General features: G+C 38.1%; 1 protein-coding gene across 1 annotated transcript in view; it reads right to left on the bottom strand.

The window, feature by feature from the left end:
* INPP4B (inositol polyphosphate-4-phosphatase type II B) overlaps positions 1-25141 on the bottom strand; it is a 723258-nt gene that overhangs the window by 373629 nt on the left and 324488 nt on the right. The window contains exons 5-6 of the mRNA XM_052654320.1: positions 23486-23604; positions 21330-21446 (exon numbers count right to left, since the gene is read on the bottom strand). Coding sequence (XP_052510280.1) covers positions 21330-21446; positions 23486-23604 — 236 coding nt within the window. The remainder of the gene's footprint in view (positions 1-21329; positions 21447-23485; positions 23605-25141) is intronic.

The following is a 25141-nucleotide window of genomic DNA, read 5'->3' as shown; positions in this document are numbered from 1 at the left end:
TACAAAACTTTTCATGGGACATCGGCCTTTTGGCTGAGATCGCAGACAGTAAAGCGTCTGTCTACGATGTGGGAGACTCAGGTTTGATCCCTGGATCGGGAAGATTCCTTGGAGAAGGAAATGGCAATCCACTCCAGTACTATTGCCTGGAAAATGCCATGAACAGAGGAGCCTGGTAGGCTACAGTCCATGGGGTCGCAAAGAGTCGGACACAGCTGAGCAACTTCATGTTCACGTTCACTCATACGCCAATACAAATAAATACATTGATTACATAGACAATATTAGCTTTCACAGACAATATTGCAGCTTATGTCCATTTTCTTATTCATGCCTCCCCAAATGAGAAAAGCTTGACACCCGGCGTTAACTGTTCAAGGTCTTCACAGACATCTAATACTCACATCCAAATCTGTTTATCCCCAATCTCGATGTTCCAGATATAAATAAATGCCTTCATAGTAGTCAGTTATCAGCCTGGGACAAGGTTGCACTGGAAAATCACCTACTCTCATGAAATACATCAACCTCTGCACAATGAGTCCCCACAGAGTTACTGCAGAGTTCTAAACATCTTTTGGATTTTCCTGAAAAATATATCACCTTGATAAAAGTAGTTCAGATTTTGACTAGCTACCCAAGCCTTATGTTTACATAATACAATACTGTACACCGAAGAAAGTCAAGTTTTAAAGCCGAGATTTAAAAACAACAGCAGAACAGGCAGCAAATATCACTTGGAATTGGTTCTGCAATGCAAAAGGGCAGAGAGGCTTGTCAGGGTTTCAAGGAAGGGCAGCTTTCCCTTCCCAAATCCTTGCTTCCTTTTCAGTCGGTCTTCTGACAATTGGTAAGGATGTGTATCCCTGACTAGGCTGTCTGACACATTCTAAAGAACAAATAAGTAGGCTGATGACATCCTGTTCATCCCTACCATCTCCAAAAGTGTTTCCTCTCCTGGAAGGCACTTTAGCTCCACCTTCTCATATTGGAAGTGAATACCTGAGCATCTTTACTTGCTAACACCATGAAAAGGATCTCACAAGATGGCTTAAGTCAATTGTACTAATACCTTGATCTCAGCCCTGATATCAAGGACTTACCCTCTGGATCTGCCTACAAGTAAATAAATAAATTCAAGGGCATGCAGGGCACTTCTCTCCTTGACTTGAAATATAGAGCATCTTAAATGGAATCATTTCTTTTCTTTGCCAGAACAGGCAAATAGCTGCAGGCTCTCACAATTGCTATTTTGAAACTCTGACTTTACACAATGCAGTATAGTGGAAAGAATGATGATTGAAGAGCCAAGACCTGTACGTGTCATAAATTCTACTCTTGCTTCTATATTGAATAGATGGGTGCCCTTTCATAAAGCAGAAAGTGTTTGAGAAGATGAATAGAGTAACAACGTTTGACCTTTTAAGGTGCTGAAATCCTAAGATCATAAATCTCGAACACTTAGTGAAAAATATATTTTAGTGAAATTGCTAGAATTTCTCCCTTTGAAACCTAAACTATACAAGCAAAAACACTTCTGTGGTAAAATATAATAGGTATCTAGACAATAAGTATTATTTACCATGCTATTTCTGGTCATTTAAAACATAGTGATTAAGTAGACTACAGACTCTGGAACTAAATGCCCTGGTTTATATCTGGACAGTTCTACTTAAGAGCTTTGTACGTCTCTGTGTCTTATTTTTTTCTTCTGGAAAATGATGATTATACTCATAGTATCTATCCTTAGTATCATAGATACTAGATAGATATCACAGTATCTATCTAAGTATTCTGTAAAGCTTAAATGAGTAAATAGGGAAAGCCTAGAAAACAGAGCATTACACAGAGCGGTAGTTTTAAGGTATTGTTATTACGGTAAGGATGACGATGACTGCACATACAAAATAGAAATAAAATCTTTCTGCATGTTCACTTACATGTCTTTAAAGAGAAATATGTAGATTCATGTAAGAAATACTAGGTTTTATCACATACCTAGATGCGACTCTTCCTGTAGTTATTAAAGCAAACTAACAAAAAACAACTTTTTCCAAAGTTAATTGCAGTGGTAAAGTACAAACAAGTATTATCACTACCACCACTCTCACCAGCACCATCATTATAACCACCATCACCATCACTAACACACCACCACCAGCATCACCACCACCACCACCACCAGCATCATCACCATCACATTGAGAACCCCAGCAGTAGCAGCTAGCCTGCACTGAGCAGCTTCTACACGCCGGGTGCTACACCGGAAAATTTACACCAGTCATCAAATTTTGTCCTTATAACCACTCAGTGTAATATTAACTCCTATAATCATTTCATCACTGAATGAACTGAGGCCGAGAAAGATTAAGTTACTGGCTCCTGTTCACACAGTAAATGTCTTTAAAGAGAAAAATGTAGGGTCATGTAAGGAATACTAGGTTTTATCACATACCTAAATGAGACTCTTTCTGTAGTTATTAAAGCAAATAAACCCTGGTTCAGAGGAGCACAGTTCACCATCTAAGCCATCATCTTGGAGACTAATACTCCAAACAAAAATGCATTTTTCAAGTTAACATTTTCCTTGTAACTTTTTTTCCCAATGATCTGGATTTCTTTGCAAAATCATTTTGGTAAACATTTTGGAAGATATAGAATAATGAAGAATATCCCTCAAAAGAGAGGAGGATGTTCTGTCTTGCACTATTTTTGAGATACTTTGGGAAAAGAGCATATAAGTCATCACTGAATGTAATTTCACATATATTCTTTCTCTCATTCTTCCATATGATTTTCTTGTATCATAAATATTTTGGAACCCTGGGACTTGCCAAACTAGTTAAAATGCATTTTCACTGAGAAATGATTAGGCAACATTCATCATATTTTCTTTAAGGAAGTCCTATAACTGGTGAATTTCACATAACACAATTTCCTTCCCACCAGAATCTCCAAACACATCATAAAAATAATCGTCATTTCCTGTTGTTACCCAAATGAGATAGGTTCAAGCCAAGTATTTCATTATTTCTCATTTGGTAAACTGATCCAAGAAAGAAACTGTAACATAAATATTGCTGCAGAAGAAACTTTATAATTAAATAATAATAATAACAAACCAGGAATTTCTAATAAAAGCAAGAAATTTCTAGCTCACTGTCTTGGACTCCTATTTCCCACAACCCCAGAATTCCTGGGCACTCCTCTAGTTTACTTAGGTCGCCCAGATCTTCTTTACAAATGTGTTCAAACTTACCCCAAACTAAAACCTTTTTGTGTGTTCATTCACAATTCTCTCCTCTTCTTTTTGTGATCCAGTTTTTACAATCTTAGCACCTCACTTATTCCTGATCCCTTGGATTCCAACAATTTTCTGAAAGGTTATTAACTTCCCAATCACAAAATCCAGTGGTCTTTTCTCACCGTTTCTGGTATCTCTGAGAACTAGGCAACACTGACCTTCATCTCTATATTAAAACTTTCCACTAATTTGACTTCCAGGGCACTACACTATCTGGTTCCCTTCATTTTTTTTTTTTTTTAAATCACTGCTTTTTTTGTTTGTTTGTTTGTTTTCCCTATCTCTTTTTTTATATTCAACACAAATAGTAGGTTAGAACCTGAGGATGCAAAGATAACCCAGATGGTATCCCTTCTAAGAGTTCACAGTCTAAAGGACAGCTAGACTTTACACGGAGGCTTATGGGATTAAGTGAGAAGTCTTACATCACAGCAGTGATTCCCAAAGTATGACCAGGGGACCACCAGTATCAGCAGTACCTGGAAACATATAAGAAATTCAACTTCTTCGTCCCTAGCCTAAACCTACCATAGCAGAAAGCTAAGGTACTGATTTAAAAAAATAATAATGTGAGGAAAAAACACAAGCTATATCATAACTATTTTTAAGTAGACAATTCAATAGTATTAATTATATTTACATTGTAGTAAAACAGATCTCCAAACATTTTTCATCTCACAAAACTGAAACTCTATACTCATTAAATGACAACTTCCCTTTTCCCCTCTCCCCAGCCCCTGATAAGCACCATCCTACTTTCTGTTTCCACAAATTTAACTACTTTAGATATCTCATATATATGATGTCTTACAGTATTTGTCTTTTTGCGACTGGCTTATTTCACTTAGCACAGTCAACAAGGTACATCTGGTTGTGACATGTGACAGGATTTCCTTTTTTCAAGGCTGCATAATATTCTACTGGATGTATACGTACATATATTTTATCCATTCAACAATTGACAGAAATTTGGGGTGCTTTTACCTCTTGGCTATTGTGAATAGTGTTGCTTTGAACACGGGCATGCAAATATCTCTGATATCCTGATTTCAATGTTTTGGGCATATACCCAGAAATGGGACGGCTGGATTACATGGTAATTCTGTGTTTAATTTTTTGAGGGACCTCCATACTGTTTCCAGTAGCATTTGCACCATTTTGCATTTCTACTAACAGTCCATGAAGGTTCCAGTCCCTCTATATCCTAGCTTGTTATTTTCTGGTGTTTGGACAGTAGCCATCTTAATGGGTGTGAGGTTGTTGCTTATCTTTTTACTGAAAGCTGCTGCTGCTGCTGCTAAGTCTAGTCATCTCTTATTCACCGGAAGTCATGGTTTCCAACTGTTGGACTTTGACCATTTTTTCCTATTACTCTTTTTCTTGAGTCTCTCATTTTCAAAATTCACATCTGTAAAGGTGTCTTCCAAATCTTTGTTCCAAATACTGTGGTTACTTCCTAATGCAAAACCTGCATTTTTTCCTCATTTCCAACCTGCTTCTTTTTTGTACACTGAAATAAAGAAAGTTAAAAAAAACAGATACTTGTTTTATCAACTACCCTTGCTACTGCTGGGTGACTAGGGGTCACAGTTCTACCAATGAGATGCAAGAAAAAATCTGGGACAAGTTTCCTTTTCCGAGGAGACAGATTAGAATAATACTCCCCTTTCTCTTTTGCTATTTGAGAAAAATACAAAATAATTTTTTAAGAGATGGTTAGGTGTTTCTAGACGATATGAATCTTGTCACTTTCCACTAATTCTGTGCACCTATTTCCAAATGATTGCTTAAATATTTCCACATGGATATCTCATTTGCATGTGAAACTTATGATAACAAAAATCAAATTATATAAAGAATCCTGGGCATGTGTCATATTTTTATGTTTTTTTGATATAGCCAACATTTTACAGACTAAGTATAACTGCATTTATGTGAATTAATAAATCCTGATATGACTGAACGGTGCAGAGCAAATAATCTCTAGGAACTTGAAATTGGAGGGAATAGCATTAAGATATATAGTTTTCTTCATTTGACTATTTTTATCATGACATTGTCAGCAGCCTGGAATAAGCTCTCGTGATCGCTTGGCAATCTGACTTAGCTCCTCTTGGATGCCTGTTCATTGACACTGAAGCCTCACATGCTGTAACTCAGCTAACTTGAGACAGGTACCGAATAACACTAACACAGCTATAGCTACTACAGGGCAACCTAAGGTAGGCTTATCCAAACTGCAATGAACAATAGAAAGGTCATCACTGCTTTTAGCACCTGGAGTCAGTTACACTGACCGGAGAGAAAGATGCATTAGCTAAGGCAGTCCAGATACGGACAGATCCTTCAAAATGTAAATTCTCCTTCTTCCCTTTCCTGGAGGTCAATGTAAAGAGGAAGTTCTTAACCACATTTACAAGGGTGGTTACCTTCAGCAGCAGATTGATTGAAAGTCATCATCAACTTCAAATTATTCATAGAGTTAGGAAACTTACTGTTCCTGCAAAATCTCCCACAGTCCAACAGATTCAATATCAGAAGACTGAGATTTTGGCTGACATCTCAATATGACCTTGAGCAAATTGTTTAAAATTCCTTTCTAGCTCCCAGACACAACCAGGTGTCTCAGAAGTTCAACTGTAATACTACATGTACAAATTCTTTGTAATTATTAAATTTTATGGCATTTATTTGTTCTTTATGTTCTGTGATGTCCCAATTACAATCAGCACTGCTGTAAAAGGTGAAATAATTTGTATGGCTATAGGGTAAGATAACCCTTTCCTTTCATCTGCCATCCAAAAACATTTGTACTCTGGTTTGATGTGTAATTAATTAATCTCATGTAAGTCCTCTCTTCTGTTTTACCCTTGGTGTTTCTGGGAGTCTAAACGGTTAAGCCATTTGCCTTGCAGAAGAAAACACACACAAAAAATAAGGTGGGTTTTTTTTTTTATAACTTTTAGGTGGCTATGGTCTCAGAAGTTCCTTCAGACAATCTCATCTAGTTAAGCATTCATGAATTTCATGAGGTCAGACTAGAGAAGAAACACCCTGCTTCTTCTGCCTAACAAATAATTTGAGACAGAAAGCAAATTGTAAGGAAAGGAGAAAATAACTCTTTATTCTCCACTTTAACTTTCTGCTATTTCCAAGGTCAAAGACTCCTATAAAAGCCTTTCATCTGGGGCAGTTCGAATGATGTCTCAAAAATCAAACTGGATGATGACTCAGAGTTGTACGACTGAAAAAGAGGTACAAGGTGACTCATTGGTCAGCCCATCTGGCATACGTGTGATTTGAAAAGTGAATCTTATAAGAAGAGGTGGGTTTTTTTTTTCTCATTCTTTCTCAAGTGTGGTTTTAGAAGACAGACCCATAGATGCAAGATCCTTTGAAACGCAAGCAGAAGATTAGAGTCAAGTATCAAAATGACTCTCATAATGAAAAATGTGGGTATGTTGCTACATTATGTTTTGCTGTTTTTCTCCATTTTTGGAAAGAAATACTCAGGAAATGAATACTGGAATATCAGAATACAGAGTACTGGGTTAATAACATATTCAAATAAGAACAGAGAAAACTGGTTCTTATTCATTGCTGTTCACTTGTTTCAAACTGAAACAGCTCTGGTGTAACAGCACAGGCCCAGCACCCAGCCACATGTCATCTCAAGAGAACACAGAGGAGATACCCAGACTGATCAATTCATGGAAACGTGGTCAATCTTGAGTAGTCTGATACCAGAAAAGCACTATGCCTTCTCTTGAAAATACGCTGCTGTCCCTTGGGAAAGAATGTCCTGAGTGCAAGAATAATATCTGCCATAAACAATGAAGACGCTTGCATTTCTATTGCATTTTTAGTTTCTAAAGCATGTTTACATGCGTTAGCCTCTTTTCCTTCCAGCAGTAGACAGAACAGGTACTGGGGCTTCCCTGGTGGTTCAGATGGTAAAGAACCTCCCTGCAATGTGGGAGACCTGGGTTTGATCCCTGGATTGCAAAGATCACCTGGAGAAGGGAATGGTTATCCAGTCCAGTATTCTTGCCCTGGAGAATTCCTTGGACAGAAGAGCCTTATGGGCTACAGTCCATGTCTTACAGTCTCTACTTCAGAGGTGGAGAAACTGAGACCCCAAGAAGATAATCTGTCCAAAGCCACACAACTAAATAGATGATCTGAGATTAGAGCATCTGATTCTAAACTTGATGTTCTTTGTTCTCAAAGCTGCATCATGGTTAGGTAGGGATCTCTGAGCAGACAGGGAGTTGTATCCTTGACCCCAAGTTTGAAAATGTCTTTGCTACATTTGTTTCCGACACTATGTGAACCTGATTTTTCCCAGAAACCTTGTTCTTGCATTGTTGGTGTGCTTTTCAAATGGCTCTTACAGTCTCATAATAATTCATCTCCAGTTTGGTATCGTCTTTTCTCAGATACTCATTTAGGTTGCAAGTTCAAAGTCAAAGATGCTAATACCAAGGGGAAGCAATATATGTGTGTGCTGGGGAAAGCAAAATGGAGAAGCCAATAAAACAGAATTTGAAAGACATGCTTCTGCCTTTGAGCCTACACTAACCGAGAAGTTCTCTTTACAGGTAGAAGAAAAATTATCTGAATATTAACACTACCTTAAGCACATTTTTGGCCTTGCTTGGGACCAAATGAACTTGATTCTGGAATTTAAAGTTTGAAGGCTTACCTAATGTACACATACATACAAATCTGTGTCTATTACTCTATGTACATACTCATGTTTAAAACTTATACGCATAGACTCGAATATACAAGCACACGTCCAGAGTTTCTAAAATGACCCCTCAGTTTCTCTGTTGCTCAGAGGCCAGAGAAAGCCACTATGCACCTTTCAATGTGCCTCAACTGAAACTCAGGAATGAAAAGCAAATGTTGTAGCCATAACACATGCTCCAAATTCCCTGAGTGGGAGGAGGCAGGGTGAGGCGGATGAGCTCTTGTTTACATTTAAATCCTATCCAATTAAGATTTTCTTTGGAAACTGCTTTCCCATACTCCACCATGCTAAGATGACCATCAGGGTTCTTTTCAAAAAAATCAAAATGGCAGTTTAAAAATAAAATCAGTATATTATTTAAAAGTTTAAATATCCTTAGGATTAAACCAATGCAGAGGGTGCAGGTTCGATCCCTGGTCAGGGCACTAAGATTCCACATGCCTTGTGGCCAAAAAACACACACACAAAATAAGAAGCAATATTGTAACAAATTTGATTTTTGACGAAGACTTTTAACATGGTCCACATCAAAAAAAAAAAAAAAAAAAAACTATATCCAAGTTTATGTGAAATACCAGTGTCTCTGAACTCACACTGAATTCCTTAGGACAGCTGCCCCCTTGGTGTTAAGCTCAAGAAATTACGTCTTAGAAGATGGATTGCCTTATTGCCACGGAACCTGAGTCACTCATCTAATGGCAACTTGAGACGAAAATCTTTGTGATGCGGAACCAGATGTCCTTAAACTTTTTTCAGAATGTGGCCTCACCTTCTGCTTTGGTATATACTCATAACTTTTCTCCATATGTTTAAACATACTTTTCACATGAATTTAAATACCAGCTGGAACCTAGTTGTAATGATGATTCCATTCAAATAACTCCAAGGAAAGCCTAAGTTTCTTTAGAATCTCCCTTTGTTCCCACTGTGCCACATATATAAACTTAAGGTAATTAAAAGCTATTCTGAGCTGAAGCAGACTAACCTTTTAAAACACTAGATTCTGCTCCTTTCTAACCAGAAGAAATGTTTTGGCAACGTATCACATTTCAGGTTTGCAAAAGCAAGCAGGAATGGGAAGCCGGTGCAAGACACGTGTCCTCAGGGCCCATGCCGGGCTGTGCAGGGATCAGCCCCATCAGAGAGAATGTTCCCTAAGCTTCCACCTGCCCCACAGCTGTGCCAAGAAGGCTGCTGTATGAACGAGACAAAGCTGGCCAGCCAGGCGCTCACAGCATAAGTCCCTGGACAAATGGTAACAACCCACAACTGCCTGAAAACGATCAGAATGAGGTCAGTATCTCAGAAGGAAATAAAGGCAAGCAGAAATAAACTCTCTCTCAGCTTAGGGTGCAAATTAGGCTCACAAATTCTAGTGGTCAATTATCAGATCATTTGATGGGCATTAGCAGATAAAACAAATAAGTAAATAACTAGATGGCTGGACGGACAGACAAATAAATAAGTGTTCCTAGATCTGTTTGGAAGCATGATTTCATTATCCAGTTTGCTAACTAAAACGGTATAAGAAGACGGAGCTCCCACTTGCCATCTCAGGTCCTTGAGTCCCCTACAAGTTCCCCTAGTTATTTCAGGGAGTTCCCAGAACCTCATCAAGTAATGCAAATGATGGCCATCTTCTTCCTCTTCTGCTCTGATTGACCTGATGAGAGCTTCAGCTGCTGCCTTCATTCCCTACAGATGGTCCCCCTGACAATAGGTCCCTCAGGTCCGCTATCTCCCCCAGCACCCGCCAGGATTCCTCTAGGTGGCCACTTGTGCCTGGCAGTTTCCTCCCATGCAGGCTACCGGCAGCCCTCCTGTTTTGAAACTTCAGGATGCAAAAGTGACATTTCTCTGAGAACAATGTATTCTGCATGGAAATAATACAAATGACACTTACCTTTTAAAATTACATTCATTCTGTTTCATTAAAATAAGGAAGTCTTTCAGAAAATCCATTAGCAGTACTGTTTGATTATACTATTATTTTATTTCATACTCTCCTGTTTCTTTTCTTTTTCTATCATTATCTATTCGTCTCCCTTATTCCACCCACTGCATTTATCCTCTTACATTTTTCTATATACTCTTATCCTCTTATATTTCTCTATATACTCATGACATTCATTTACAGTTATATATTGCTTAACTATAAACACAATATATATACATATATAAAGGCATTTTCTATTATTCATTTTCAAAAAATGGAATTCTATTACACACCATTTTCTGCATCTTGCTTTTCCCAAGTATGCAATGCCTCATGGATCTCCTTCCTAGTCTGCTTTTAGAGATCTAAGTAACTAATCATTTTTTCCCCTAAGGCTTCATAATATGCCTAGTTTGGGCACACCAGAATTTATTCACACTTTCTCTCTTATTTTTCACTATTATCAGCAATGTTCAAACATTCTTCTCCATATATCCTTAAGTACTGGTAGTTTTGTATCTCTAAGGTTTAGAGCTAAGAGTAAAACTGTTAAATCAAAGTGGACATTAACTTTTCATTTGCATAGATGCTGGCAGATTTTTTTTTTAGGTTGTAAAATTTTGTATTCAATTAACACTGTAGAAAGGGCACTGTTCCCACACCCTTCCAACAATGGTCTTTAAATTTTTTGCTGGTTTATAAGCAAAGACTGATGATCATACTGCTCCTTTGATTTTGTGTACAGGACAACAGAATACTTTTTTATGTTTCTTGGTCATATGGATTTATTTTTCTGAGGGCCACCTCTTCAAATACTTTGCTCAAATTTTTGACCCTACTTCTAAACTTGGAAGAACTCTCTAAATCTCATAAGGATTACTACTCCACTAATCTCAGCATTCCTTTAGGGAACACAGGGTGGATTATGCTTTGTGATCAGCATGAATATAGTTGCCTGACTTGGGAAAGAAAATGGGAAAAAGCCTTAACTAACCATTTCTACTTCAACTGGAAAAAAAGCAAATTAATCCCAGTTTTGGTTTTTATTTTCTTTTTTAGGCTGCGTTCAACAATGTTTCCATAACTCACACATCTGAAGACAGCCAATGGTGAAAATACTGAGACTACAGTTTTGCTGGCCTCCATAAAATAAGGATGTGGCTATTTCACAGTCAAGCAGTCATCCTTCTATGGAAGGCCAAAACTTTGTAAGAAGTTTGTTTCATGAATAAATTCATTTTCTTATTTTATTGTTAAAGGGTCAGGCTTCTCCATGCAAACAACATTTTCTTCTGGAAAGTGAAGAGGTATTGATGAATATCCTTTTTTCTATTGTCAGAATTTTTTTAAAAAACCCAAAATCTCTGAACAGATGATACAGAACAAGTACCATGCCCATGCAGAGGACAGTGGCACAAAGAAAGAACTGGAATATTTGAGAAAAGGAAAAACAATGTAAAGAGCAGCACAGAATGGAATCCACTTGGTATGTAAACTACAGAGAAGAGGAAATTAAAGACAGAGGTAGGTATGCAGATATACAGACAGCAGCCTCAATGCGGATGGGAAGAAGTTAAAGAAGCAGCACTTCTGCTTCTGGTTAAGATGCAAAAAGTTGCAAGATGGTCACTCCCATTGCTACACTGAGAAGAAGTTAGATAAGTCACTAAATCAGAGCTTTTATTAAATGCAACAGAAAATAAGGAGGATATAAATAAACCAAAATGAAATGAAATCCAGATGATGAGGGACCTTTCATAGAGAAAGTCACGTCCAGGGCTGGTGTCACCGATAGCTGAGCAGTAGGAAAAATAAGTTCTTCCATAGAAACCAGTTGAACTTGTCATGAACTTTTAATGAGCCCATGTGATCTGGTATGAGAAATCGGAATCCCTAAGAGCCCTAGCCACAGCCTGAGTCTCACCCATCCACCTACTTTTTTCCATGGGACATATAATGCAGGAGGGTAGTCCAACGAAGGACTGAGGAAAGAGAGCAGAGAGAGGGACTTCCCTGGTGGTCCAGAGATTAAGACTTTGCCTTCCAACGCAGGGGATGTAGGTTCAATTCCTGGTCAGGGAGCTAAGATCCAACACGTCTCGCAGCCCAAGAGCCAAAACATAAGACAGAAGGAATACTGTAACAAATTCAATAAGGATTTTTTAAATGGCCCACATCAAAAAATCTTTAAAAAGAAAAAAGAGAGAGATTCAGTGCTAAACTGCACAGAGCTTTCTTCAAGGCAACGGTGGATTCCCCTACGTATTAGAATGAAGCTTGGCAAAGAAATAGAACAGTGAATTAAACAAAAAAAAAAAAAAATTGCTCCAGGAATCTAAGATTGGTTTAACATACAAAAATTAAGTATTTCACTACACTAACAGAATAAGAAAAACATTTCAGCATCTCAAAACACACACCAAGGGGGAAAAAAAAACACAATTGACTCAATCCGATACATTCATGATAAAGCGCACAGAAAATTATTGATAGAAGAGAAATTCCACAATCTGACAGAAAGACATCCGTGAGTAAACTACAGTTAAGATCACAGTTACTGGTGATTTATTAAGCACTTTCCCCTTAAGTTTGGAAACAAATTTCCTGGCGGCTGAGACAATGAACAATCCCCCTGCAGTGCAGGAGATGCAGGTGCGATCCCTGGGTCAGGAAGATCCCCTGGAGAAGGGAATGGCTACCCACTCGAGTATTCTTGCCTGCAGAATTCAATGGACAGGGGAGGCTGGAGTACTCCAGTCCATAGGGTGGTGAAGAATCAGACACAAGTGAGCGACTAACAGTTTATGACAATATCATACTTAACGGTGACTGATTAAACACTTTCCCCTTAAGTCTGGGAACAAAACCAGGATTTCCACTGTTACCACCTCGTCTTAACTAGTTAGCGCAACAAAGATAAAATGCACAATGACTGGAAAGGGAAACACCGATCTTTCATTATTCACAGATAACATGACTGTGTGTTTTACGAAACTCTATAGACTCCATGAAAAAAATCCTTTAGAATATGTCCATTTCACAAGGCTGCAGCCTTGGATACAAAGTCAATATATAGGAATGATTATATCTCTACCTATTAGCAAATGACAATTAAAACTACACTTTTAAAATGATACCTTGTATCATTTTATCATAAAAGTCATAAACCTAGAAATAAGTCTAAAAATATTATGTCTTGTGTACTGAGCACAAATGTATTGCTGATAAAAGTTTAAAGTCCTAAATAAATGGAATGATATCCATACCATAGTTATAGATCAATAGACTCAATATTTTTAAGACGTCCATTTCTCCCCCACTTCCTTGTTGGCTCAGACTGTAAAGAATCCACCTGTAATGCAGGAGACCTGGGTTCAATCCCTGGGTTGGGAAGATCCCCGGAGAAGGAAATGGCAACCCACTCCAGTATTTTTGCCAGGAGAATCCTACGGACAGTGAAGCCTGGCAGGCTACAGTCCATGGGGTCACAAAGAGTTGAACATGACTGAGTGACTAACACTTTTCCATTTCTCCAAACTGATCTATATATTCAATACAATTCAAATCAAAATCTCAAAAGGTGTTTTAATGTAACTGACAAGCTGTAATAAAATTTACATGGAAAGATAAAAGGCTTTTGAATTGACAAAAACAATAACCTCAATTAAAAACAACAAGCTGTAATGATAAAGAATTTAAATTACCAGATTTCAGGACTTACTATGAAGCACCAATAATCATGACATTGGCATACAGTAGACAAATAGATCAATGGAACAGAACAGAGCAGCCAGGAACAGACCCACATGTATTAGTAGACACTGACTTTCCAGTCAAGGCACCAACTAAATGCTGAAATTACTAGGTATCTACATAGGAGAAAATAATTTTAATCCTTACCTTATTCCTATTTATAACAAAAAAATAATTTGAGATGAAGCTTAAACCTATTATAAATGTAAAGACTAGAACTATAAAATATTTTGGAGGAAAACACTAGAGAATAGTCTCCTGGCCTGACGTTAGGGAGATTTCTTAGGGCAGGACACTTACTGTAAATAAAAATATTGAAAAAGCAGACTTAATCAGGATTTTAAATTTCTTGATGTATTTACTTTTCTTGATGTATTTAAAAATACATCAAGGAAATTATTAGGCAGGACAAAGACTAACAAAAAAACTGTAACACATATTCAACAAAAACACCTGTATCCACAAAATATGAAGAATTTTAAAAAATCAACAATAAAAAGAAAACCAATCTTTTTTTTTTACATAGGCAAAAGACAACCGAAACTTTGTGCTTTTTTAAAAAAAGATGAGAGGCCAATAAGCACAGGAAAAGGTGCTCAGCATAATTAGTCATCAGGAAAATGAAAATTAAGGCCACAATGAGCTACCACTTCATTCTTGACAGTACCATTGTTAGTAGAGTAACTAGAACTCTCATGCATTACTAAGAGTAGGAGAATAAAATTGCAAATAATTCTGAAAAGTAGTAGTTTCTAGAAAAGTTAAACATGTACCTGACCCATAATATAACTATTCTGCTCCTCAGTATTTACCTCTAAAAATAAAAGCCCAATTTCATGCAAATACTTGCACCCAAATGTTCATCATCATTGTTATTAAAAAGCTGGAAGCAAATAAATGTCTATCAATATGAGAATGAATAAATAAACTGTGGCATATCACTACAATAGAATATCATTCAGTTATCAAGTCACCGAGGAACACGAATGAATCACAGAAACATGCTGAACAAAAAACACCGGATACAAGAGACCACATACTATGTGATTTCATTCACAAACATTTTAATAAGCACAACAAATCTATGTGGGTAGATTTGGGAAAGGGATTGCCTCAGGATGAGGGAGGAGGTGGTAACTAACTGCAGAAGGACACAAGGGAAGCTGGCGGAATGAGTTTTGCATCTTGCCTTGAGTAAAGGCCATATGGTCATGCGCATTGCCAAATTCACCGAACTGAATGCTTAAGGTCTGTCCATTTTATTATGTGTAAATTATACTTCAGTGAAACATAAATATGCTCTTTGTAAATATAAACCACTTATCAACAGGCAGAAAGGGAGAGAAATTATTTATTAATGATGGGAACCCACACCAGTACTCTTGTCTGGAAAATCCCATGGATGGAGGAGCTTGGTGGGCTGCAGCCCATGGGGTCGCTAAGAGTCGGACACGACTGAGCGACTTCACTTTCACTTTTCACTTTCGTGCATTGGAGAAGGAAATGGCAAACCCACTCCAGCATTCTTGCCTGGAGAATCCCAGGGACGGGGGAGCCTGGTGGGCTGCTGTCTATGGGGTCACACAGAGTCGGACACGACTGAAGCGACTTAGCAGCAGCAGCAGCAGCAATGACAGCAACATGTTGGAACTCTTACTTTCATAAGGAATAGGTAACACCTCTTGTGAACTTTGCCAAACTTAAAGGGGAAGGACGTCCCTGGTGGTCCAGTGATGAAGAATCTGCCTTTCCAAAGCAGGGGGTGCAGGTTCAATCTCTGGTCAGGGAGCGAAGATCCCACATGCCACGGGGCAATTAAGTCTCTGTGCTGCAAATACTGAGCCTGGGTGCCACAAATAAGACCCAACATAGCCCAAAGTAGATTAATTAATAATTATTTTAAATCACTAAAAAACACAAGACATAAAGGTGAGTATTCCAAAAGGCCAAGGCTGAGTGAATGAAGAGGTTGAGAAGCCCACACGGCACACATGGAAGGAAAGAACAAGGCTAGGGTGACGAAAGCGAAAGCTGAGACACAAATCTAGGCCTTTCCAAACAAGCAATAGAGCCATTTTTTTTTTTTTCATGAACAGTAGCTTGTCACTCCATTAAAAGTTTTCCAGACATCTGCAGTTAGTTATACGTACTTAGAGTGCTTAAAATGTTTGGATATAAGTTTTTAATCCTGTATTTGAATACTGACTATTTCCCAATCAAATTTTAGGCTCCAAAATGAAGAATGCTTCTAAAGTTATCAGGTGAAGTAAGAAATATCATATTGTGGGAGTGAAAAATGGAAGAAATCCTATCAACTATGTATGTTCCATAGTGTAGCATGGAATCATCTACGTCTTTGACTTGACCTATTATATTTTCAGAATCCCAATTTCTTCACTTCTAAAATGGACATAATGATACTTCCCTCAAAGAAGTTTTATGGAGCTTAAGGAAGAAGCTAAAAACTAAACATAGCACTTGGTATATACTTAGTGATCAATAATATTAATTCCTATTTTTCTTACCCAGTGTACCATCTTCCAGGTAGAGAAGGACAGTCACAAACTTTATCTCAATAAGTACAGTTAGCCACAAAACTTGTAAGAAGCCAATGGAGAAAATCAAGCCAAGTCAAAGTATATTAAATAGAAAATGGTTTTATTTTCCATTGAAAAACATAAAAACTGACCTGGATAATTCTGTCTAGGGAAGTGTACTTGAACTAAACTTATCTGTACATATAACACACAAAATACAATAAATGAATACCCAATCTAGATAAGGTCAATATTTTTTTGAAAGGTACAAATAGGGAGTTGTCAGTGAAAGGCAATAAAAAAAGTCTTAGGACACATGTCCTCACCTGAGATGTGTTCAGTGTCTATTGAACATGGGACTCTGTTCTACAAGCTAAACATCTAGCAATCGAGAGAGACAGCAAACATTTAGTAACTCTAGAGCAAAAGGAGTGAAGTCATTGGAGCCTCCTGCAAAATACATTAGCAGTTTAAATTTCTACCATGGACAAAAACAGTTTTGTGACCTAATCAGGTGTTTATAGAAAGATGGAGGTCCTCAGCTGGGTATTAAAAGAACTTTGTTCAAAACTTTCCAAAACACTGTGTTGCTTGGGAGAAAGGGGAAAGAGAGAAAAGGTTAATGGTGATATTCTTTTCATTCATAAATTTCTCCTTCCTGAGTTTTGCTGTAACATATGAAAGACCCAGATTCCCAGCTTGATTCCCTATGGCTGAACACTGTAAATGATGTGCTAAAAACACTTTTGTCTGTCTTATTTCAGTTTGCAGACTGCTAAAATAGAGCATACAACCATATATATCCAGAAGACATCAACTTCACTGTTAGAACTTAGGCTCTCATACTTTAGCCATGGGCTTCAATTTCAACTTTTAAGAGTGTTAGTGGCTAAATCGTGTCTGATTCTTTTGGGACCCCATGGACTGTAGCCCACCAGGCTCCTCTGTCTACAGGATTTCCCAGGCAAGACTCCTGGAGTGGGTTGCCATTTTCTTCTCCAGGGGGTCTTCCCAACCCAGGGATTAAACCCATGTCTCCTGCACTGACAGGCAGATTTTTTTTCTTTTTTTTAACTGCTAAACCACCAAGGAAGCCCTAGATAATTTCCTAACGGTTAGGCAAATATCAAAAAGGTAACTCTAATTCTAATAATGAACCCATGTCCCCCCTTCCCTGCCCCCCTACCTGCCAAGCATTATCCATCCATCTGCTGCAGAAGGAGACTGATTGCTGTGAATGGGAAGGATGAAGGATGTGGTAGAAGAAAACAAGAGTCATTATGAATCAACAGACTCTTCTCATTCTTTACAATGACTGATTGCATTTCTGCTGAAGTTATTATGAAAGATAATGTTATGTTCAAAGAACCTAACAAGACCAAGTAGTTATAATTAATAACTACTTGGTCTTGTTAGGATAATAGCCACATCAAGGGCACAGATAAAATATCATTATCTCTTTAAAAACTTCTAATAGTAATATGTATGTAAACACACATGAGATTGTACAGTAACAAATCTACTTGCCTGGTTAATTCCAAGCAATAATGAATTCAATAGAAAAAGACAAGGAATTTTAGTCAGCTGACTCACTTAATTGATATTCAGCAAGTAAAGAATATCTCATTGTCCTGTCCTAATACAATGAGTGGTTTACTGGAATAAACTATTTAAACCAATTTTTAAATACATGCACATTATTTGTTGATTTTCCAAAATACATAAACATTCATAATCTCATTTCATAACCCTTTAAAGTACTATGATCTTAAAATATTTAGGGTTGTAAGTGCCCCTAATCTAAACTGTACTTTAAATTCACTTGCTACCTTCTCCAATTCTGTATCCACTTCCGTAACGAAAAAAACAAGAGAACAACAACAGAAACTAAAATAAGAAAAAGGGCCCCAGCTATTAAAAAGATGAAAGAATGTCATCTGCAGCAACATGGATGGACCTAGACGCTATCATACTGAGTGAATGCAGACAAAGAAAGACAAATATCATATGATATCATTTATATGCAGAATCTTAAAAAAATGGTACAAATGAATTTTTTTTTACAAAACAGAAGTAGAGACACAGAGGCAGAAAATAAACTTAAGTTATGGAGGAGAGGGATGGAGGGATAAACTGGGAAATTGAGATTGACATATATACACTACTGTGTATAAAATAGATAATAAAGACCTACTGTACAACACAAGAACTCTACTCAATACTCTGTAATGGCCTATACGGGGAAAGAAAATAAACTAAAAGAGTGGAGATATATATATATATATATATATATATATATATATATATAAAACAGATTCACTTTGTTGTCCAATAGAAACTAACAACATTTTGTATCAACTATGCGTGCATTCTAAGTCACTTCAATCACATCCAACTCTTTGCAACCCTATGGATGGTAGCCTGCCAGGCTCCTCGATCCATGTAATTTTCCAGGCAAGAATACTGGAGTGGGTTGTCGTGCCCTCCTCCAGGAGATCTTCCTGACCCAGGGATCAAACCAGCATCTCTTATGTCTCCTGCATTGGCAGGTGGGTTTTACCACTATACTCCAATTTAAAAAAAAAAGGAAGAAAGGTGCCAGGATAAAGACTACACATACATGAAGACTATTAGCATATTAATGGACTGTGTTTCTATTTACACTTCCATCACTAGAACTAATTGTTAGTTATTTTAAGGAAGAAGGTATGCTTTAATTAACAGCATTTCATAAATGAAAGCTGGTTGCATTTCTTAAGTATGTTCAAATTTCACAAGTCTTATTTCACAGCAGGGATTCCAGTTCATTCAATACTTTTATGTGATAACACCTCTAGATCAAGGAAGAAAATCTTTAAAAGACTCTAATTAATAGGTTTCCAGAATAAAAGCCCCCCAAAAAGCATACTTAATGAGTAAGCTAATTATCTATCCCTAGAGCATTAACATATATAACATTTTAAATGAGGCAGATTGAAGGGGATAGAAACATCTTTGGTATTTAATATTTCTAACTCTGCTGTTCCTAAGGACTTAACCAACCCAAGAGCTCAACAGTTTCATCTCTGTAGCATAGTGTTTCTATACCTCTGATCCTTCCATATTCTTCACCCTGTCTACACCTTGGGACTTTGGGAGCACTGAATCTGATCATGTGCTCAGAAAAAAAACATAAAATCCCAGAGTTTCTGCTTTACTTTCCCATCACCCTGATCACTTCCCTGCTCATTACTTCTCTGCACAATTGTGCCACCTCTTCCTACTTTGCATTTGAACCATATCCCCCTTTTCCCCAATTTTATGCTTTTGTTCCCCCATTTCCCTCTCTCCTTGGCAAAAGACAAAAAAAAAAAAAAGTCATGCTGTAGGCTTTGTGCATAATCTTTGGCCCAGCTCTCCCAATCACAGTCTATTCCTTTTCCATGTCACTTCAAAAATCAAGGATAGGGCATAGAAAGGGAAAAGAAAAGAACAAAACTTCAAAGCAAAACCTTTTTAGTTGCCAGCTTTAACCCCAATGTTTGTCTCTTAATATATTATCTTTCCCTTTTGATCAGAAATAATAAATGTAGGATTACTTAGAAAAACACAGTTAATAAATGGAATAAAACTGTGGTTAATATTCCTTTATTTGATTTTTACCATTTATGAGAAACACGAGACAGCAGCCAAAACAATAACTACAGCAATTAAGCTTGCAATTACTGCTCTGTAGCCGTTCTTCTACATATTTTACATATATTAACTTATTTAATCTCTACAACACTGCTTCCCCAGGTAAAGAGAAATGAGGATCAACTCTCCCAGAGTCACAAAGCTAGTGAGCAGAACAGAAGCCAGACAGTCTGCCTTGACAACTCTATCTGACCGCCATCACTGTTTCTCTACCACGCACGTGCTGTGCATTTCATCGAGCATTTCTTCTGCATATTTAAAGACATGAACTTTCCTAGGTCTAAGATGAGTAGATAGGCCTTCAAGACAGAATGTTTTTCTCTATTAGATATCCCCGCCATCCACCTATGCTATATATTTTGTGGTAAAGAATGAAAAGGAAAGAAAGACTCATGAGCAAGACAGAAATGCCTAGTGAGGGCAGAAATGAAAGCTGCACTTCCCCTCAACCAGTTATGAGTGACTCTCCAAGCCCAGCAGCACCTCTCAACTTCAAGCAGAATTCTCCCAGAACCTACTGGTCTACCTGCCTTCAAAGTGTTTCCTGACTTACATTTCATTGTGGGTCATCAATACTCCCACAGCTCCCTACTTCCAAGTCTTGAAAACAGATAAACACTCATTCTCATAGGAAAGATTTAAAGAAGAGGGCTCTCGTTAAACCATCCCCTTCCTAATACCTACCGATAGCATTCTCTCCTGTCCTGAAATTTTCAGAGTGGCCTCCGGTGACAGTGCTTGGGTACCTAATGGTCTCGCTTGAACCCACTGATTCAAGAGGAGGAAAATTCAGGCTCTGTAGAAAAACTAAGGAACCTAGAACAAAAGACCATTAGGACCTGACATGACCTTCCTGTAAGGAGGCCAGTTCTGCCTAGTGCTGACAGTTACTTCCTCCTCTGTTTGCTTTGGTGCCACGAACAACATCAGAAGAACAGAGGGAGCTAGGGTTACACGTAAAAGAATAAATTGTGATAGCAGAACGCTATCAATCTCATTTTAGAATAACGGCAATATTAGAAAGTTTTGATGTATTATTTAATGTCTTCCATTTGCTTTCTGCCCGCAATGTTACTTCTTCAACAACACTTAAAGCAGCAACAACAAAATATAAACTAACACATCAAGCCAGCCTCCCTGAAAAAGAAGAAAAAACTGTTCTGAAAGCTTTTGCTCCTAATGAATTGCCAGTGTGGCAGGAAGCCAAAAGAATTAAAAAAAAAAAAAAAAAATTCCAGCAAACCATAAACATAAGACAAGCATAAACACAGCACAAAGCACCTCTTTGAAAAATGCCAGTTACATCACAAATCCGACGGTTTGGAAAAGCCTTTTTCCCAAAGAAAGAAATTAAGTTCAAGTACTTACGGTGTCATGAGACTTATCCTTGACATCATAGACTGTTAGCTTTATTTTGGTCTCCTCATAGATGGGATACTCAGATGGGAACGTGACACCAGTCAAGAACAGTGGGTCTCTTGTTCCCTGTAACAGCATAAGCAGACAACTTTGATTCAGTAAGGCAGCAACTGCAGTTGGCAGCCTGTGGTGACACATGAGAATGCAGAGAGTGTCTGGGTCTGTTTGTTTTTCTAGGAAATGATTCTATTAGAAGAGAGATCTGAATTGCCAAAGAATGCCCATGGGCAACAACATGGCCCAGGGCCCCAAAGTACTGATAGGGTTGTAGATAGTAAATGCCTTGCATCCTTGTCAGAGCTGCTAAGAATCTTGAAAAACAATGTATTTTCATTACATGCAGAACCATTGTTAGGGTCAGCTGTCATTACATTTAGCATACATTTCATGGATATAACCTATGACTTATGCAAATAACCTGAGATATTGACTGATCAAATTAAAATGAAGCTCTTTTCTCAACCACTTGCTAATCTTACGCTGTCCATTTATTTCCTTTCTGTAATGATTCAACTGAAAGCCACACTCTGATAGCACTCATTTGTTTTTAGATGTTCAGCTGTATTTTTTTTTTCCTTAGACTGATTTGAAAACTAATGAAAGAAACTAAATATGATGGATTTGGGGCAATGAAATTACTATCTCAGGATGCAGTGCACAGAGTATTTCCATGCCTCAGAATTCATTTTTAGAGAGCTGACATCCAACATTAAATTTTGCATCTATATTTAAATATGCACAGTGCTGAATATCATGGAGATGTTTGCTAGAGTTCTGTAAACCAGTTGTTTATGGAAGTTTCTGGAAGCTGAAGTTATTCATTTATTCATTCATTCTTCCTTCCTTTTATTTAACTAATACTGCTTTTTGCTTGGCACCGTGTTAGATGCTGTGCAAAACACACAGTGAATGAAACAATCAACAACAGCTATATATATATTCAAATCAATGTGTCAAAATACATCATTTATTTTAATCTTGACAATATTTTAAAAATAATCAAGTTGGGATAATGCTTGAAAATAGTTTTCATATAAATGAACAATTTTCCAGTTTTGGTTGTCTTCGAATGAATAAGATTATTTTTGCTTAGTCAACCACAACTTTAACAATAATGTTACAACTACAAATGATACCAGCATTGGAATCTAAAGTTTCCCAAGGACAGACTCAGGGCTACAGGTAAGATCTGTGTCACTCCCATTGGTGAAATGTGTGGAGTTTTGTCTGAATCATCTATTCCACCAACGGCAGTTAGCAAGCCTGGTCTGGAGTAGATGACTTAAACTCCTGCAGAGAAACTCCACCTTCAAAATAGACAGGACTCTCAAGCCTAAGAAAAGTGAAGCTTGGAGTTCGGAGGACACTTTCTTTAATGCCAGAGACTAAGTAGCCCTCATTCAGTAAGGCTGTGAAATATGTGTGATGAGAACAAAATAATCAAAAGGGAAACACTTCCTCTTTTGAATCTGATCCAACACAATAACAAGTTTCCTCCCAACACATTTTGAACATTATATAAGCAACAATAAATGTAAATAGGAAATCTCTCATCGGATGAGTAATATTTACACCTTTTGCCTAGAAACATTACAGTGTCTCCAATTAATCTTCTACCCTTCTTTGAAAAAGACCATACTTTAAATAAACAGACACACATGAAAGGCAGAGAATATGAAGTTTCCACAGACAGTCTGAAGGAAACAGAAAAAAATGAGAAGGGCAAAAACAGTTTTAAACGTCTCTAGGTAATTTTCAGCTTTCTTTTTTCCCTGCAAAGATACACTCATTCCATTTAATTAAAATTTTATATATAGTTTTTTTCTCTACTTAGTACTCTATTCAAAGATTCAAAGTGGGGATTTTCCTTTTACTTACTAAAGAAAAATAAGGTTTTGTATAAAAAATTTTTTAAAGGGCAAATTCTTTCCCCATTTGTTTACCCTGGTCAGTTACAAATACATGCTTAGTAAGCTCAGGTATGCCTTCCTAAATGACCAAGGACAGTAACTCAGCACAGCTGTCTAAGGTAATTCAGCTGTTTGCTCAAATCCAGACAGCGACCTGGAGATAGTGAGAGTAAAGCAGGCACACAGCACGCTCACCTCGACAATTTCGGTGCTGGAGTATCTTGTCAGACCCTGCTCCGCGGGGTGGATTACTGAGATCTGGACCAGTGTATTCAGCTTCCGATCACGGACAGGAGCCACGAGATCCTTGCATGCTGCCGATGGCAAAGCAGAAAGAGAAAAGAAACTAATACCGTGTCTCAGGGAAAACTTCTGTCCCGGGTTGGAAGGAACCTTATCGTCGGCGCTGAATGAAATCTTCTGGGAGTTCTGGGCAGATTTTAGAGGAAGTCCCTTGGAAGTACCTTACAGAAATAGGAAGTCACGTGCTGCGGAGCTGAACTGAGAATTCATTTCCACTGGCCACACTCGCAGCTCTTGCGAGTCTCCACTGCCCCGGGAGCCTCACTCTCCTGTGTGACTGTGCACACACCGTTCAGGGACTTTGAGTGACTTTAATTAGTCATTAAACCCCGACTTTAACTCACACCCTTAGACTAAGTAAATGCACTGGGGCCACATCCGGGAAACTTGACGCTGCTCCTTATTGACACTGGCTGGATTAGTTCACTAGTCAGAAGGCACACTTGGTATTTACCTATCTAGGCACTATCTGTTCACTCTTACAGTCCTAAATTCAGGGCCGGGTGGTTGCCTTTCAGCTGCACACAAGCCTAAGGCACAGGGCAGAAGAGGAAGAAGAGGGGTTAACAGCTCCTCTGTCCAGATTCTAGCCAAGCCTGGGAGGCAGAAACGTGGAAAAAGGATGGGTTAATTCTTGCCCGGGGGCCACAGACCCAGTAAGACCTTTCCCTTGAGATACCAGGCTCATATTACAGAGGCTCCTCACCATACCATATTTACTTGAATATTTTCTCCACCCACATATCATTCCCACAATTTGGGGAAGAAAAATCCAAAACATATTCCTTTTCAGCAAATCCATTATCTCCTCAGGTGTTTCGCTTCCTGGCTTTGAAATAGTAATTTTACTACCTGCATTTGGATCATGAAGTATCATGCGAAGTGTCCCCTCTAGAGAAAGTGTTAGTCACTCAGTCCTGTTGGACTCTTTGCCACCTCACAGACCTTAGCCCCCCAGGCTCCTCTGTCCAAGGAACTTTCCAGGCGAGAACACTGGGGTGGGTAGCCATTCCCTTCTCTAGGGGATCTTCCCTGCCTAGGGATCCAACCCTGACTCCCCCCCAATTGCAGGCAGATTCTTTACCATCTGAACCACCCCTTCACTAGACGAGAAGGTTCAAATTAGGCTGAGCTGGTGGCTGGGAGCAGGCTGACACTGGGGTTGGGACTGAGAAGTAACCTCCAGTCCTGGATTCATGGGGAGTGTGTGCTGAGCTCTATACTATCCACACCTCACACCTCTGACCTTTGCAAGAAAAAAAGAGGGAAGGACACAAGTATTTAAAATACATTATTATTTTTCAGCAGTACACAAGACCTTCATCCACTAGGCCAGAGGTACTAGGGCTTAAACTTGAAAGCAAAGCAAATTATAAATGTAATTATCACCTTTTCTTTGCTTATAAATTAGCTCATTTACAGAAGCAGATGGGACAGAGGGAAAAAGCAGGAGTTTTGGAATGAAATAGCTGGTTTTCAGCTAGTTCTACTAGCTAAGCAATGCTGGGCAAATTATTTTAACTTCTTAACTTCTTGATAAACTATAAG

This window comes from Budorcas taxicolor, chromosome 17 (assembly GCF_023091745.1).
Source record: "Budorcas taxicolor isolate Tak-1 chromosome 17, Takin1.1, whole genome shotgun sequence".
Classification (NCBI taxonomy): Eukaryota; Metazoa; Chordata; class Mammalia; order Artiodactyla; family Bovidae; genus Budorcas; species Budorcas taxicolor.
The sequence above is the reverse complement of the archived record's forward strand: the minus strand, read 5'-3'. Positions and strand labels throughout refer to the sequence as shown.